The 12,483-nt window shown below is 30.4% G+C and overlaps 1 protein-coding gene across 1 annotated transcript; it reads left to right on the top strand.

The window, feature by feature from the left end:
• Positions 1–2,902: 2,902 nt before the first annotated feature.
• On the top strand, positions 2,903–10,130 carry LOC136783653 (uncharacterized). The gene is made up of 4 exons (XM_066743901.1): positions 2,903–3,101; positions 3,369–5,211; positions 8,312–8,736; positions 8,956–10,130. The coding sequence occupies exons 1-4, from the start codon at positions 2,903–2,905 to the stop codon at positions 10,128–10,130; spliced, it is 3,642 nt and encodes a 1,213-aa protein (XP_066599998.1).
• Positions 10,131–12,483: the final 2,353 nt, after the last annotated feature.

Below are 12,483 nucleotides of genomic sequence, written 5' to 3'. Positions count from 1 at the left end.
CTTATCTCTGAAATCTTTTCGTATCTAAGAGCGTGTAATGACTATGAATAATAATCTACAGCATTAACAAAAAATTATTCTTAATTTTTTGGCTTGTCCACTCATAAAGTGAAAAAAGGTTTATTTATTTTTAAAGGAATCCTTCAAGTTCTCCACTTACATCGAAATTTCTAGAGAAGACTATGGCCTTACTTGAGAATATATTTTTAAGTCATTTTACTCTTCCAATTATATAGTAAATTGCTCTATCTGAAAAACAAGATTTTTAAAAACAGAAACAATAAAATTTCTTATAATCGCTTTTTTAATATAATACTTATTTTTTGATTACCTTAGAGCAGTTCATATGCCGCATTACCGAAAAGATAAAACGACTTGAAAATTAATTTATGAATAACGCCGTATTATTCCCCAGACTTTTCAATTAAATGGGTGCTATCGAGGATTCTTTTAAAAATAGGCAGAAAATGAATTTCATGAGCACCAGGATCAGGAATGTAAGACATTAGGAGGTAATAAATTAATAATCGGCGTAGTTGCGTGCATGTGTATATGCGTGTACGACAATACGGTTCGGCGGAGAGGTACAAATTTAATTTGTTGTTTGAAGGGGAATTGTCAACCAAAGTGAAAGTAAAATAATTTTCCGTTGAATCAAAGCCCTGATTTATCGATTTAAAATTGATTTATCTCAGCAATGATGTTTTTCTCCGGATTTTATAATATAGGACTTTTCGACTTAGTTTATGCTCAAGGGTGTGGTTAAAATTAAAAGCATCATTGCTGATATACCCTGTATAAATAATAAATATTAGAATTAAATAAGTCAATGACTTTATTTCAAACCATTGTGTTATTTATTGTTTTTTTTAATCATATCCTTTTGTTCTTTTTTTCAGATCCTCAGACAATTTTGGGGAAAGTATTTTGTTTTTATTTCTTTTCTCCTTCTTTCGCTCTCTCTCTGTCTCTGTCTCTGTCTCTGTCTTTCAATACGCCTGCTGAATAGCGCCAATACACACTTGCTAAAAAGCACGAATTGGTCGGCTAAAAAGCGCAAATTAAAAATTTATAATATTACGTATTTTTTACTAATATTAAATATTGTCACCAATTTAACCTTGGTATATTTACTGGTATAATATACAAATTATTGATAACGGCCACAATGAAGCTTTGTGCTAGGAATGAAGATATTATTAAAAATGGCCAGTTGTTAGAGGATGAGCACATGGATCATTTTTTTTCATATACTAAAATTGTGTTCTAATTATAATCCTCGAAGTACACTATTAGTTCAGATTCCTGATAATATTGAAAGTGTACGAAAAAATGTAAAACATATTCAGATATTACAAAGCTGTGATGATTTTAAATCTAATCAAGGTGGTCATTGGGTTTGCTCTTATTATGATGGTAAATCAATATATATTTATGATTCATTGAATAGGAAAAGGTTGCATGCCCATCATGAAATATTTCCGAAAAAATTGTTCCCATTTTATAATTTTAACAATGAATCGGTTATATTTCCATTAGTGCAATCGCAAAGAAACGGAAATGATTGTGGTGTATTTGCTATAGCATTCGCAACTTCTCTTTTATACAATATAAAACCTAATGAAGTTTTATATGATGAAAAGTTAATGCGTCAACATTTAATACGCATTCTAAAATCGAATCGTTTAGACCATTTCCCCATTATACAGAAGCCAAATGAAAAAGCTAAAATTGTTACTTTTGACGTATTACAAAATAATCGTAAGGCAGCTTTTCGAAAAAGAGAATTAAGAAGAAAGGAAAGTGAAGAGCAACGTTCAGAGAGGTTGGAAAAAGCTTCTACTTATATAAATGAAAACCGAAAAAAGGAAATTGCTAAGCAACGTTCAGAACGGTTGAAAAAAGCTTCAACTTATATAAAAGAAAAGCGAAAAGGTGATAAAGAAAACAAAGATATTCATGTTAGTAAAAACGTTTGTGATAATAAAAGTAATTTGAAAATACATGTAAGTATTAAAACAGACCACGGTATTTTAGTAATTAATAATGATGAAGTTCTGATTGGAGAAAAAGAAACAAATAATATTTATAAAAATGAGCAAGAAGCCAACATTAAATATTTACAAAATAATAAAAACAAGAAAATTTCAAATGTAGATAACATGCATGAAAATACTAATGGTATAGAAATTCACATAAAGAAAGAATCAAACTATTTCAGTTTGAATACCGAAAATACACAAATTAGTGTATTTGAAAATATTTCCAATTTGAATTCTACATCTAAGAAGCACGCTTTGTCAAATATTTGTAAATATGAAATTTCGTCAAATTCGAAACAGTTAAAACTTAATAATTATTCACTTAATTATGATGATAGACGAAGTAATACATTAATGGCAAAGCAAGTACATTATGAATTAAATAAAAAAGATATTTTAGGAAAACGAAAAAGATTTTATGAATCAAATAAAGAAGCTACATTAAAGAAAAATAAAATATCATATGATACAAATAGAGAAGCTATATTAGAAAAGAGAAAAAATTCATACGAATCAAATAAAGAAATTGTACTAAAAAAAAAGAAAAATATGCTACGAAACTAATAAATCAAGAAAACTTAGTGCTGTAAAAGAAAATTATTAGTAAATACAATCGTATAAATAGACAAAACAGTAATATTCCGTTAAAATTTACTGCTGAAAGATACATACAAAATTTAACAAAAAATTTAGGCATTCCTTCGCTAACAGAAAACAGAATAGAAGCCGAACGCATAACAAAATAGTGTTTACATACTCGAAATTTGTACATTACGGGTACAAAGAAAATTTTAAAATAAATGAAACAAAAAGCCGAAGTTTCTATAACTCGGTTCAAACAATGTAATTCTACGGATATTATGAATAAAGTTAATTCTTTATGTGGATTGTCAAAACATATTGCTTCCTCGGAGCAATATATCTATGACACTTCGTACTATTCAATGAGTGAAATTGCTGAGGTAAATTTAGATTTCTCTATGAGTATAGGGGAAGATTTTGCTACGACTAAAACAAATTTAGAAAGAAGTATTACTAAGATCGTCATGAATTTTGAAGGTAAATGTATTAATATCATGCCATTATTGGAATCGAAAAATAAAAGTAAGAAAGCATGGCGTTGTCATTTTCTTTGTAAAATTAAGGATACTAATTTAATAAATGATTTAAAAGAATTCTATGAAAATTTATTACAGTGTACCCTAAAAAAGTTACATAAATTTATGACAGATATAAATCATTGTTCTAATAAAATAAATTATAACAAACTTGGTCATTCACATAGCTGTTACATAAACTATAAGCTTTGTGGGTCAAAATTTTTAGCAGTACAAATATTGTCTTCTCATTTTCCTGAAATAAGGTACATTAAAAGATTGTTATACGATTTGATGGCTTTAGATGCAAAACTTAATAATTTGGACAAAGCTTTGAATGAAAGTGACGTCAATTTACTTCCAGAGATATCGAAGGAAACTCAAGAAAATGCTGCAGCACATAGAGAGAAATTCACAGAAATTAATTTAAATGAAGACGACATAAAATCTCAATATTTTCTTGCCTTTAAAGCTTTTACAAAACGTTCTATCGATATACCTAAATGGCCTTGTATTTCTTGTGAAAAGTTATCTTTTGAGAGAAATGTAACGAGAATAAAAATTTGTAATAAAACGTATGGCTCAAAACTTTGGAGGAAGCTGCTGCAACATATAGATTATAAAGAGAATGATACTGCTTATATTTGTCAATATTGTAAAAGTAAAATTTGCTTTAATATTATGCCACCTACGTGTATCTTGAACAATTTAGATGCACGGAAAGTACCAGAAGAAATAGAAAACCTAAATGATTATGAACGAATCCTGATTCAAAGAGCTAAAGCATTTCAAACTGTTTTGCGAATGGGAACTGCTATGAATAAAAATATACCACACAGAGGTATGATTCCTAAAGTTAAAGGTAGGACATTCCATTTGCCTTTGCCATTGGAAGAAACATTTGAAAAAATCTGTCCTTCGCATGTACCCATAAATGTAAACCATGAATTATACATACTGGTAAGAGGAATTCCTACTAAATCGAACATAGTGTGGGAAAATTTAGTGGATGTAGACAAAGTATGGAACGCTTTATTATGGTTGAAGGATAATAATCCTTTATATTCAGAAACAGTCCTACCTATATCTTCTGATGGCTTGCTATTACAGTCTAGTTTGAAAGACACTGAATTCCAAATAGATAATGACTTGAGAGAAGATGATGAAATATTTGAAAAAATAAATGATAAAGAAAAAGAAAACAATGCTTTAGTGACACAAAAGTCTCAATCTGATTCATATTATGATCAGTATACAATTTATCCAATGTATGAAGGTAGAACTGATAAATCGGCAACTGAGCTATATCAAATGCTGAAGGTTCATGATCATCCTTTGGACTGTAATTATAAACTATTAGACGTAATGTGCTTTCCAGATTTATTTCCGTATGGAATTAATGGACAACGTGAAAACCGAAGTGTTCGTCTTAGTGATTTCGAATTTATTAAATCAAGGCTTATGTCTAAACATTCACGATTTCGTTTAAATATACAGTACTTATTTTATTTATTACATGACTGTAACATACGAAACATTAATGCTGGTATATTTCATAAACTAAATATTACGAATCCTCGTGAAAAGTATACGGCCTCTAGTTATTTAGAAAAGTTGTCTAAACATCAACTGGAGACTAATTTAAACACTATTTTTGCTAGATTACGTAATACGCCGCAATGTTGGATTAGACCAAGATGTATGTTGAAATGTATGATTTATAACTATGGACCTGCCACATGGTTTTTGACACTTAGTCCGAGCGAATGGCTTTGGTCAGATATGATTGAATACCTTCGTGAAATAAATAGTCCCAAATCGAAAACCATGTCAATAAATGAGCTTATTGCTTCTGATCCAGTATCAGTATCTAGATTCATTAAAAATAAATTTCAAGCAATTAATGATTTTATAACTTCACCTGATAATCCTATTGAAGAAGTCTCGCATTACTTTATACGTAGAGAATATCAAGGTAGAGGTACTCAACATTTTCACAAGTTAATTTGGATTAAAGATGCTCCAATAATTGACGTATCTTCTAATGAAGATGTAGCAGCATTTATTCTAAAGTATGTTACTTGCAGAATGCCTTCCAAAAATATTTCTCCTGAATTATACAGACGCGTTGATAAGCAACAACGAAACAAGCATAACAGTTATTGTTTACGTGCTAAAAAAAAAAACAAAAATGGGACTAGTCAAATTTGCAGATTTGGTTTTTCTCGACCAATAACAGATCAAGAGACACGGTAGTGTCTCGACGGCAAGTACATAAAAGTAGGTATAGACGTGTCTATACCGCCGTCCAGGCACTACTGTATCTTATACAGCAAGATTGGCCGTCTCAATTTTTAAATCGATTTTTTTCCGTAAATGAAACACTGTCATGATTTCAGTAAAGCTTTTCTTGAAATGGATTAGAACAAGCTTTTATTTGAGCCCATAAACATCAAAATTGGTTCACGCAATCCAGAGATCTCATAATCTGTTAGCTATATATATAACGAATTTAATTTCTTTCCGTCATCTTCTTCTTCTCCAGCCAGAGTGTATGTCTCGGGCTGAAGTTGGTCGCTAAGAAAAATGACGTCATTTTCACAACGCTTCCAACATAATATACTCAACGATCAAACTATGTATGGTTGTGAACTGTCAATTCGGCGACTATATTGAACTGTGTAAATTGTAATGTGAGGTTATTTTTATTTTAATGCAGTGAGGTTATTCATCGTGTTGCGATATTGCATCTGTTAATTTCTACAATCACAAATAATTCAATTAACAGTGACTGAAGGATTCGCGAATTAGATAAGTATAATATTATATTTTACAATACAGGATGTAGTATATACTTTGTGGTACTTTGTGGTATTTCTTTTTGCAGATAAATTAAGACAGAATATTTTCATATTCATTGATGAGGATAGAGCTGACTGGATTAAATAAAATTAATATTTACAAGTCTGTGCCAATGAGAAATATACTTTCAACAGTAATGTGCATCGGTCATTATCAGGAGGATATTAATTGAAAGAAATTGTTAAGGTACTTAATAATCATATGCTAAACTTTCAGGTATTGAAATCATTAATCAAATGCATGTTTTGCTTTTTGTTTTCTTTAAACTGATATTGATTGTAATTATCCGATAGGTTATATCATATATATATAAACAAATATTTCAGATTAAATTATGGCAATGCTAATTTGAAAGATATGAAACATTCCAAAAAATCTTTATTTACGTAAAATACAAGTTGACCAGTATTTGGATTTGAACAAATTATACGATAGTAGATGTTTACAAAAGATGCGAAGACAACCAAATATTACAGAAGTTAGGTCAACAAGCAATAAAGAAAATGGAGATGGGGCAAAATCAAATACTGGTAAGTAACTGAGATGTTTCATGTTCCTTCAAATATTTATTTTCTTTGAAGATTTGAGATATTTAAATGATGAATTTGATTTTATGTTTACTCAGATGTTATCATTTAGCATTTTACAGTCACTGTGCAAGTGTATTATAGCAAATAGTAATACTTGTGCTTTGACTTAAATACATTTGGTACAATTGAATTAGAAAACCAAGGAAGAAGATTCGCTCACATACTGACTATTGGAGTTGAATCAATCATTGGGCTTTTCATTCCTGCATTCTGGTATTTGAAACAGGCAAAGATGAAACCATTGAAAGATTGGCAAAGTAAGAATAAGCCAATTTTCAAAAAAGCGTCGCCTTTGCTCAGCCATAATTTGAGGATGAAATTCATTAGATAAAATTCTGTAAAATTGAGTTAGTAACTGCTGTTTGTTTTCCTCTGTTACCTATGCTAGTATTCTAGGCCAAAGGCAGTATACTGGTCATTGGTATGGATGAAAAAATGCATGTTTATTCTCAATTGAAACTCAGTCCAAAAATTAATGGTTTCCACTCCATTTTGCAGCACCAGAAATCCGACCAGTTTCAACAGTGTATAGAAATTAGCGAAACGAACATTTGAGGACTCTGGCACAGGAAATGTTATAAGGACGACTCGCTAATATATCTCCTATATCACCTTTGTCAAGAATTAGCAGCATAAATGTGATAGTAACTGGCGCTAAACAGAAACGTGGTATGCAAAACGACATTGTCAGCTTTGAATATATGCTTGATTGTAGCTTATTCAAAGCTTTGCGAATTGCTTGTCTAGTCTTGCCCCAGTATCAACTCAGGTAGTTGATGAAACTAGTGAAGTCTAGCAAGGTCAGATGGTGGTAAAAGTCAAATGTTGATAAACAGAAAATGTAAATTAATTAAAACATATATTTTACTTAATTATTTTTATATGTTGAAAGTATGTTTATTGATTATGAAAAATTTAATCAAACTTTTATTATAGTGAAACTGAAAACATTAAACAAGTAGCCGGGGCATTAATTATGAAGTTCATTTATGCAGAATGCATTACAAATATCAATAAACTCAATGCGTTGACTGTGATATTTTTTCAATATTAATATATATTATTTTATTAGTTAAGCTCTGCTGTTTCAAAAAACGAGATGTGTGGAAATTTTCTTTAAATTCTGTAGAAAAATTAAAAGAATTATTTAATTTTTTAAATATTATACTCTTACAAAACGTTATGAAATCCCACAAAAAACAGACTTCGCCTGTATAAAAAGGCGGCAAGTACATAAACCATTTAGCATAAATAATATAGTAAAATTATCCAATTAAAAAAAGTAGTGAAATCCAAATATTAGGCAAGTGTATTTTTTCACCTTAGCAAAAGTTAAATTTTTGAAAAAAAAGGAACAACAAAGTTACTTGCCGGGCCCGTAATGTCCATGCACAGTGGGAAATTGAATCGTGTGTGAGATTCAGCTATAGCGTAGTACAGCAAATTTCATGTTGAAATACAGAGTGAAGTTAGCCGAACCACAGACGATTCTATTTCTCACTGTGCATGGACATTACGGGCCCGGCAAGTAACTTTGTTGTTCCTTTTTTTTCAAAAATTTAACTTTTGCTAAGGTGAAAAAATACACTTGCCTAATATTTGGATTTCACTACTTTTTTTAATTGGATAATTTTACTATATTATTTATGCTAAATGGTTTATGTACTTGCCGCCTTTTTATACAGGCGAAGTCTGTTTTTTGTGGTACGTTATTAATCAGAGACGTAGCTGTATCCATGGGGCGTAGAAAAAAATTGAAAATAAAGAATAGACTTTATGACTTACCACGATCACAAGAAGAAATTAACATTAATGATTATAATCCCGCAATTCTTTGTGCATTGGAAGGAAACATGAATATACAATTCGTTGGAGAAATATCGACTTTATTAACGTGGTACACTACTAAATATGTATCTAATTCAGAAAAAAGTAATATAACAGGCACACTGGACGTTATAAATTCTACTAAATCTATACGTAGTGATTTATGGAATGTTGGAATGCGAATGTTAAATAATAGGGAGAGCGGTGCGTTGGAAGCTGCAGAATACTTGTTAGGAATTCCCTTATTTATAACGGATCCAACAACTACAATTCGTAGGGTAGATGTTAATATGATAAGTAGTAGAAAATTAGAAAGTCGTAAAGAAATTGAAGCTTAAAGTCCCGATTCTACGGATATATTTTGTCACTCTATGCTAGATTATTATTATCCAACCAGGCCTAAGAATCTGGAATCCACATGTCTGTATGATTTTGTAAAAAGGTATGATACTGTGAAACAGAAACCTATTAGAAAAGTGGAGCATTTCAAAACAAAAGATAATTTATACTTAAAAAAACGTTGAATTGGCTGCTTAGTTAATCATTATCATTATAACCTACAAACGCAACCAGAAGCATATTTCTATGCATTACTATTATTGTTTAAACCTTGGCGAAATACTGATGAATTGAAGTGTGGATGCGATAGATACGCAGAAGCATTCGTGTCAGTACATTCAGAACTTATGGACGGATTAAAATATCATGAACGTATCTTAGAAATTCAGAAAGGAATGGATTACATGAAAGAACTAATTAATAAAAATATTGAAGAATGTAATGAAGGTGATAAATGTTCAAATGATTTGACATTAGAATGTGTACCTATAGAAGTAGAAGCCGCAATGAAAGACTTTCAAGATGTACAGAATAAATACGAGGATTTAGATGTTTTACAAATGATATCAGAGTTGAACTCCGATCAAAAAAGAGTTTTTGATAAAGTGACAGAAACTGTTTCTACCGATAATGAAATTCTTAGACTTTACGTTAGTGGTGAAGGTGGTACGGGTAAAAGTTTCTTGATAAAAACTATAAGATGTTGGATAAAGAAAACCATGAAAAAAGATGTCATTGTGAGTGCTCCCACGGGAATAGCAGCTTTTAACATTGATGGTCAAACGATTCACAGAGTATTTCAACTGCCAGTAGATCATGGACGTACAGCCAAATATACAGGACTATCAGATGTAGCAATTAAAATTATTCGGGAAGAACTTAAAAATGTTACATTAATAATCATTGATGAAATATCTATGATTTCAAATGTAACGCTAATGTATATACATCTTAGATTAGTGGAAATATTCAATACCAAGGATTTAGATAATGGTTGGTTTGGAGGAAAGCACATATTATTCTTTGGTGATTTGTTACAATTGCCACCTGTACGTGATAAACAACCTTTTATAAAGTTATCAAATATTGAAATTGAAAATTACATAGGTACTCTAGGTTTTTATGATTTATGGACAAATTTATTTTCCTATGATGAATTGACAATTAATATGCGACAAAAAACCGACAATACCTATAAAGATATTTTATCGAGTATTAGAATAGGTATTGTACAATATGCGGATACTCAGATTTTACTTTCAAAAAAGATAAATTTCAAAAGTATTAAAATTGAAGATCGAATGCAAGAATTATGCGATTTTATTTCTGTTTTATCCTCTGATACTGTTTGTTTATTACCAACCTGTAGTTAGTGCGATACTTTGAACGAAGCAATGTTAGACAGACTGATGACTGACGAAATACAACTGATTGCTCATGATGCAACAGATTGTCCAATGTATTTAAAGAAAAAAGTGTTACAAGTATTAAATTCTGAGGATGAAGACAGTTCTCGAACAGCTGGATTATCCAGAATAATACGAATTAAATTGGGAGCTCGTAAAATGTTAAGAAGAAATATTGACATTACGTTAGGTCTTGTCAATGGAACGATAGCTACGTTTAAATCAGTAACGCGATCCGTTGATAATAAGGATGATATTGAAAAAGTACAAATCATCTTGTCCAACGGAGTAGAGTATACGATTGAACGTGTAAGTGTAAAATTTGAGGTAATGGATAGAGTTTATGTTATAAGAAAGCAATTTCCTATATGTCTCAGTTATGGCATGACAGTACATAAAAGTCAAGGACTAAGTTTACAAACTGCAGTTGTAGATGTAGGTAACTCTATCTTTACTTGTGGTCAAGTATACGACGTTGCTCTTTCACGAGTAACAACATTAGAAGGACTGCACATTATTAATTATGATCCAGTTTCTGTGAAAGCTAGTAAATTAGCCATAATAAAGTACAACAGGCTTCGAAAACAGTTTAGACCTGAATTAAAGGATATATGTATTTTTGAAGGAAATACTAGAAAAATGCTTGACACTATGTGGATGATTCCAAAGAATATTCAGGGATGTCAAATAATTGAAAGTGAAATACCTAAGAATTTAATGTGGAATGTTATAGGCTTTTTAAATAATAATACAATTTATTCCTATGCAAATGCTACTATGCAGTATATGTTATATTGTTCTTCCATTAGAAGTGCCATATTTAGTTTGGATGATAAGGATGTTATAAGACGTTTTATAAAAGTCTATCAGCCTAACAAAAGTATTGTTACCCTTGATGAAGTTAGGCAATGCTTAGGAAATACGTATCTTAATAATCTTAAACAAGATGCTGGTAAATTTATTACAGATTTTTGCAGCAAATTTCATTTTATGAAGTTAATAGTAGAAAATAACTTTACTACAACTTCAAGGTGTGTTACATGTGATAACACAAAACTGCATCATTCTTCGAACTTTTCCATTTTACTTAATATTACCGAAAAAGCTAAAAAGTCATATAATTTGACTGAATTAATAAAACAAAATTATTCAATATGGATTAAACAAAAATTACCTTGTCAACTTTGTAATGGCACGGAACAGCTTAAAAAAGTTGAAATAACCACGACAAGTAAGGTGCTTATTATTCAGCTGGTACTTTTAAACAAGTAAATGATCAATTTACAGAAATTCAGCAATGTAGAATTAAAAGTATTCCAACTTCCAAATTGTACATTAATGATAATACTTATAAAATTATTAGCGCAATCTTTCATAATGGCACAACTATTGACGAAGGCCACTACATATCTATGTTACGTCATAGTAGTTCTTTTTGGATAGTTGTAGATGATGATAAGATCACCAATACGAATTGGCCTCGTAATGCGAAAAATATTTACATATTACTTCTTGAAAAAATGTAAATTAATTAAAATATACATTTAACTTAATTATTTTTATATGTTGAAAGTATGTTTATTGATTATGAAAAATTTAATCAAACTTTTATTATAATGAAACTGAAACCATTAAAAAACTAGCCTGGGCATTAATTATGAAGTTCATTTATGCAAAATGCATCAAGAGACACGGTAGTGTCTCGACGGCAAGTACATATAAAAGTAGAAAATGACATGTCTATACCGCCGAGCACTACCGTGTAACTTATACAGCAAGTTCAGCCGTCCCAATTTTCAAACCGATTTATTTCTATGAATGATCAATTGTCATGATTTAAGTAAAGCTTTACTTAAAATGGTTTTGAAAAACCTTTCATTTGAGCCCATTAACATTAAAATCGGTTCACGCGATCCAGAGATCTCATACTATGTTAGCTATATATATATCGAAATTTAGATTTTTCTCCGTAATCTTCTTCTTCTTTTCCAGCCAGAATGTATGTCTCGGGCTGAAGTTGGTTGCTCAACGTAGATGCTAGTGACGTCGGTAGACGTATGCGTAAACATAGTTGCACACAATCGTAAATAGTGTGTCTGTGTGTGTATCTCCGCGACATGATTTACTTTGTTTATTACGGTAAATCAGGTTAAGCTGCAAGTTTGATTGACAGTAATAACCTTAAAATAAGTAGAACCCAATTTTATAATAAATAAATGAAAGAACATTATTAGACTGTTCTTATTTGAAAAAGATGAGGTTCTACTTGTACTCAACATACTCATTAAATGGATTTTAAAGGAATCAACAGATTAGATAA

The sequence above is a fragment of the Prorops nasuta genome, unplaced genomic scaffold (assembly GCF_024137725.1).
Source record: "Prorops nasuta isolate Cenicafe-Biocafe unplaced genomic scaffold, Cenicafe_Pnas_1.2 PNAS00034, whole genome shotgun sequence".
Classification (NCBI taxonomy): Eukaryota; Metazoa; Arthropoda; class Insecta; order Hymenoptera; family Bethylidae; genus Prorops; species Prorops nasuta.
Note: the sequence above shows the minus strand (reverse complement) of the source record. Positions and strands in the feature narration are given on the sequence as shown.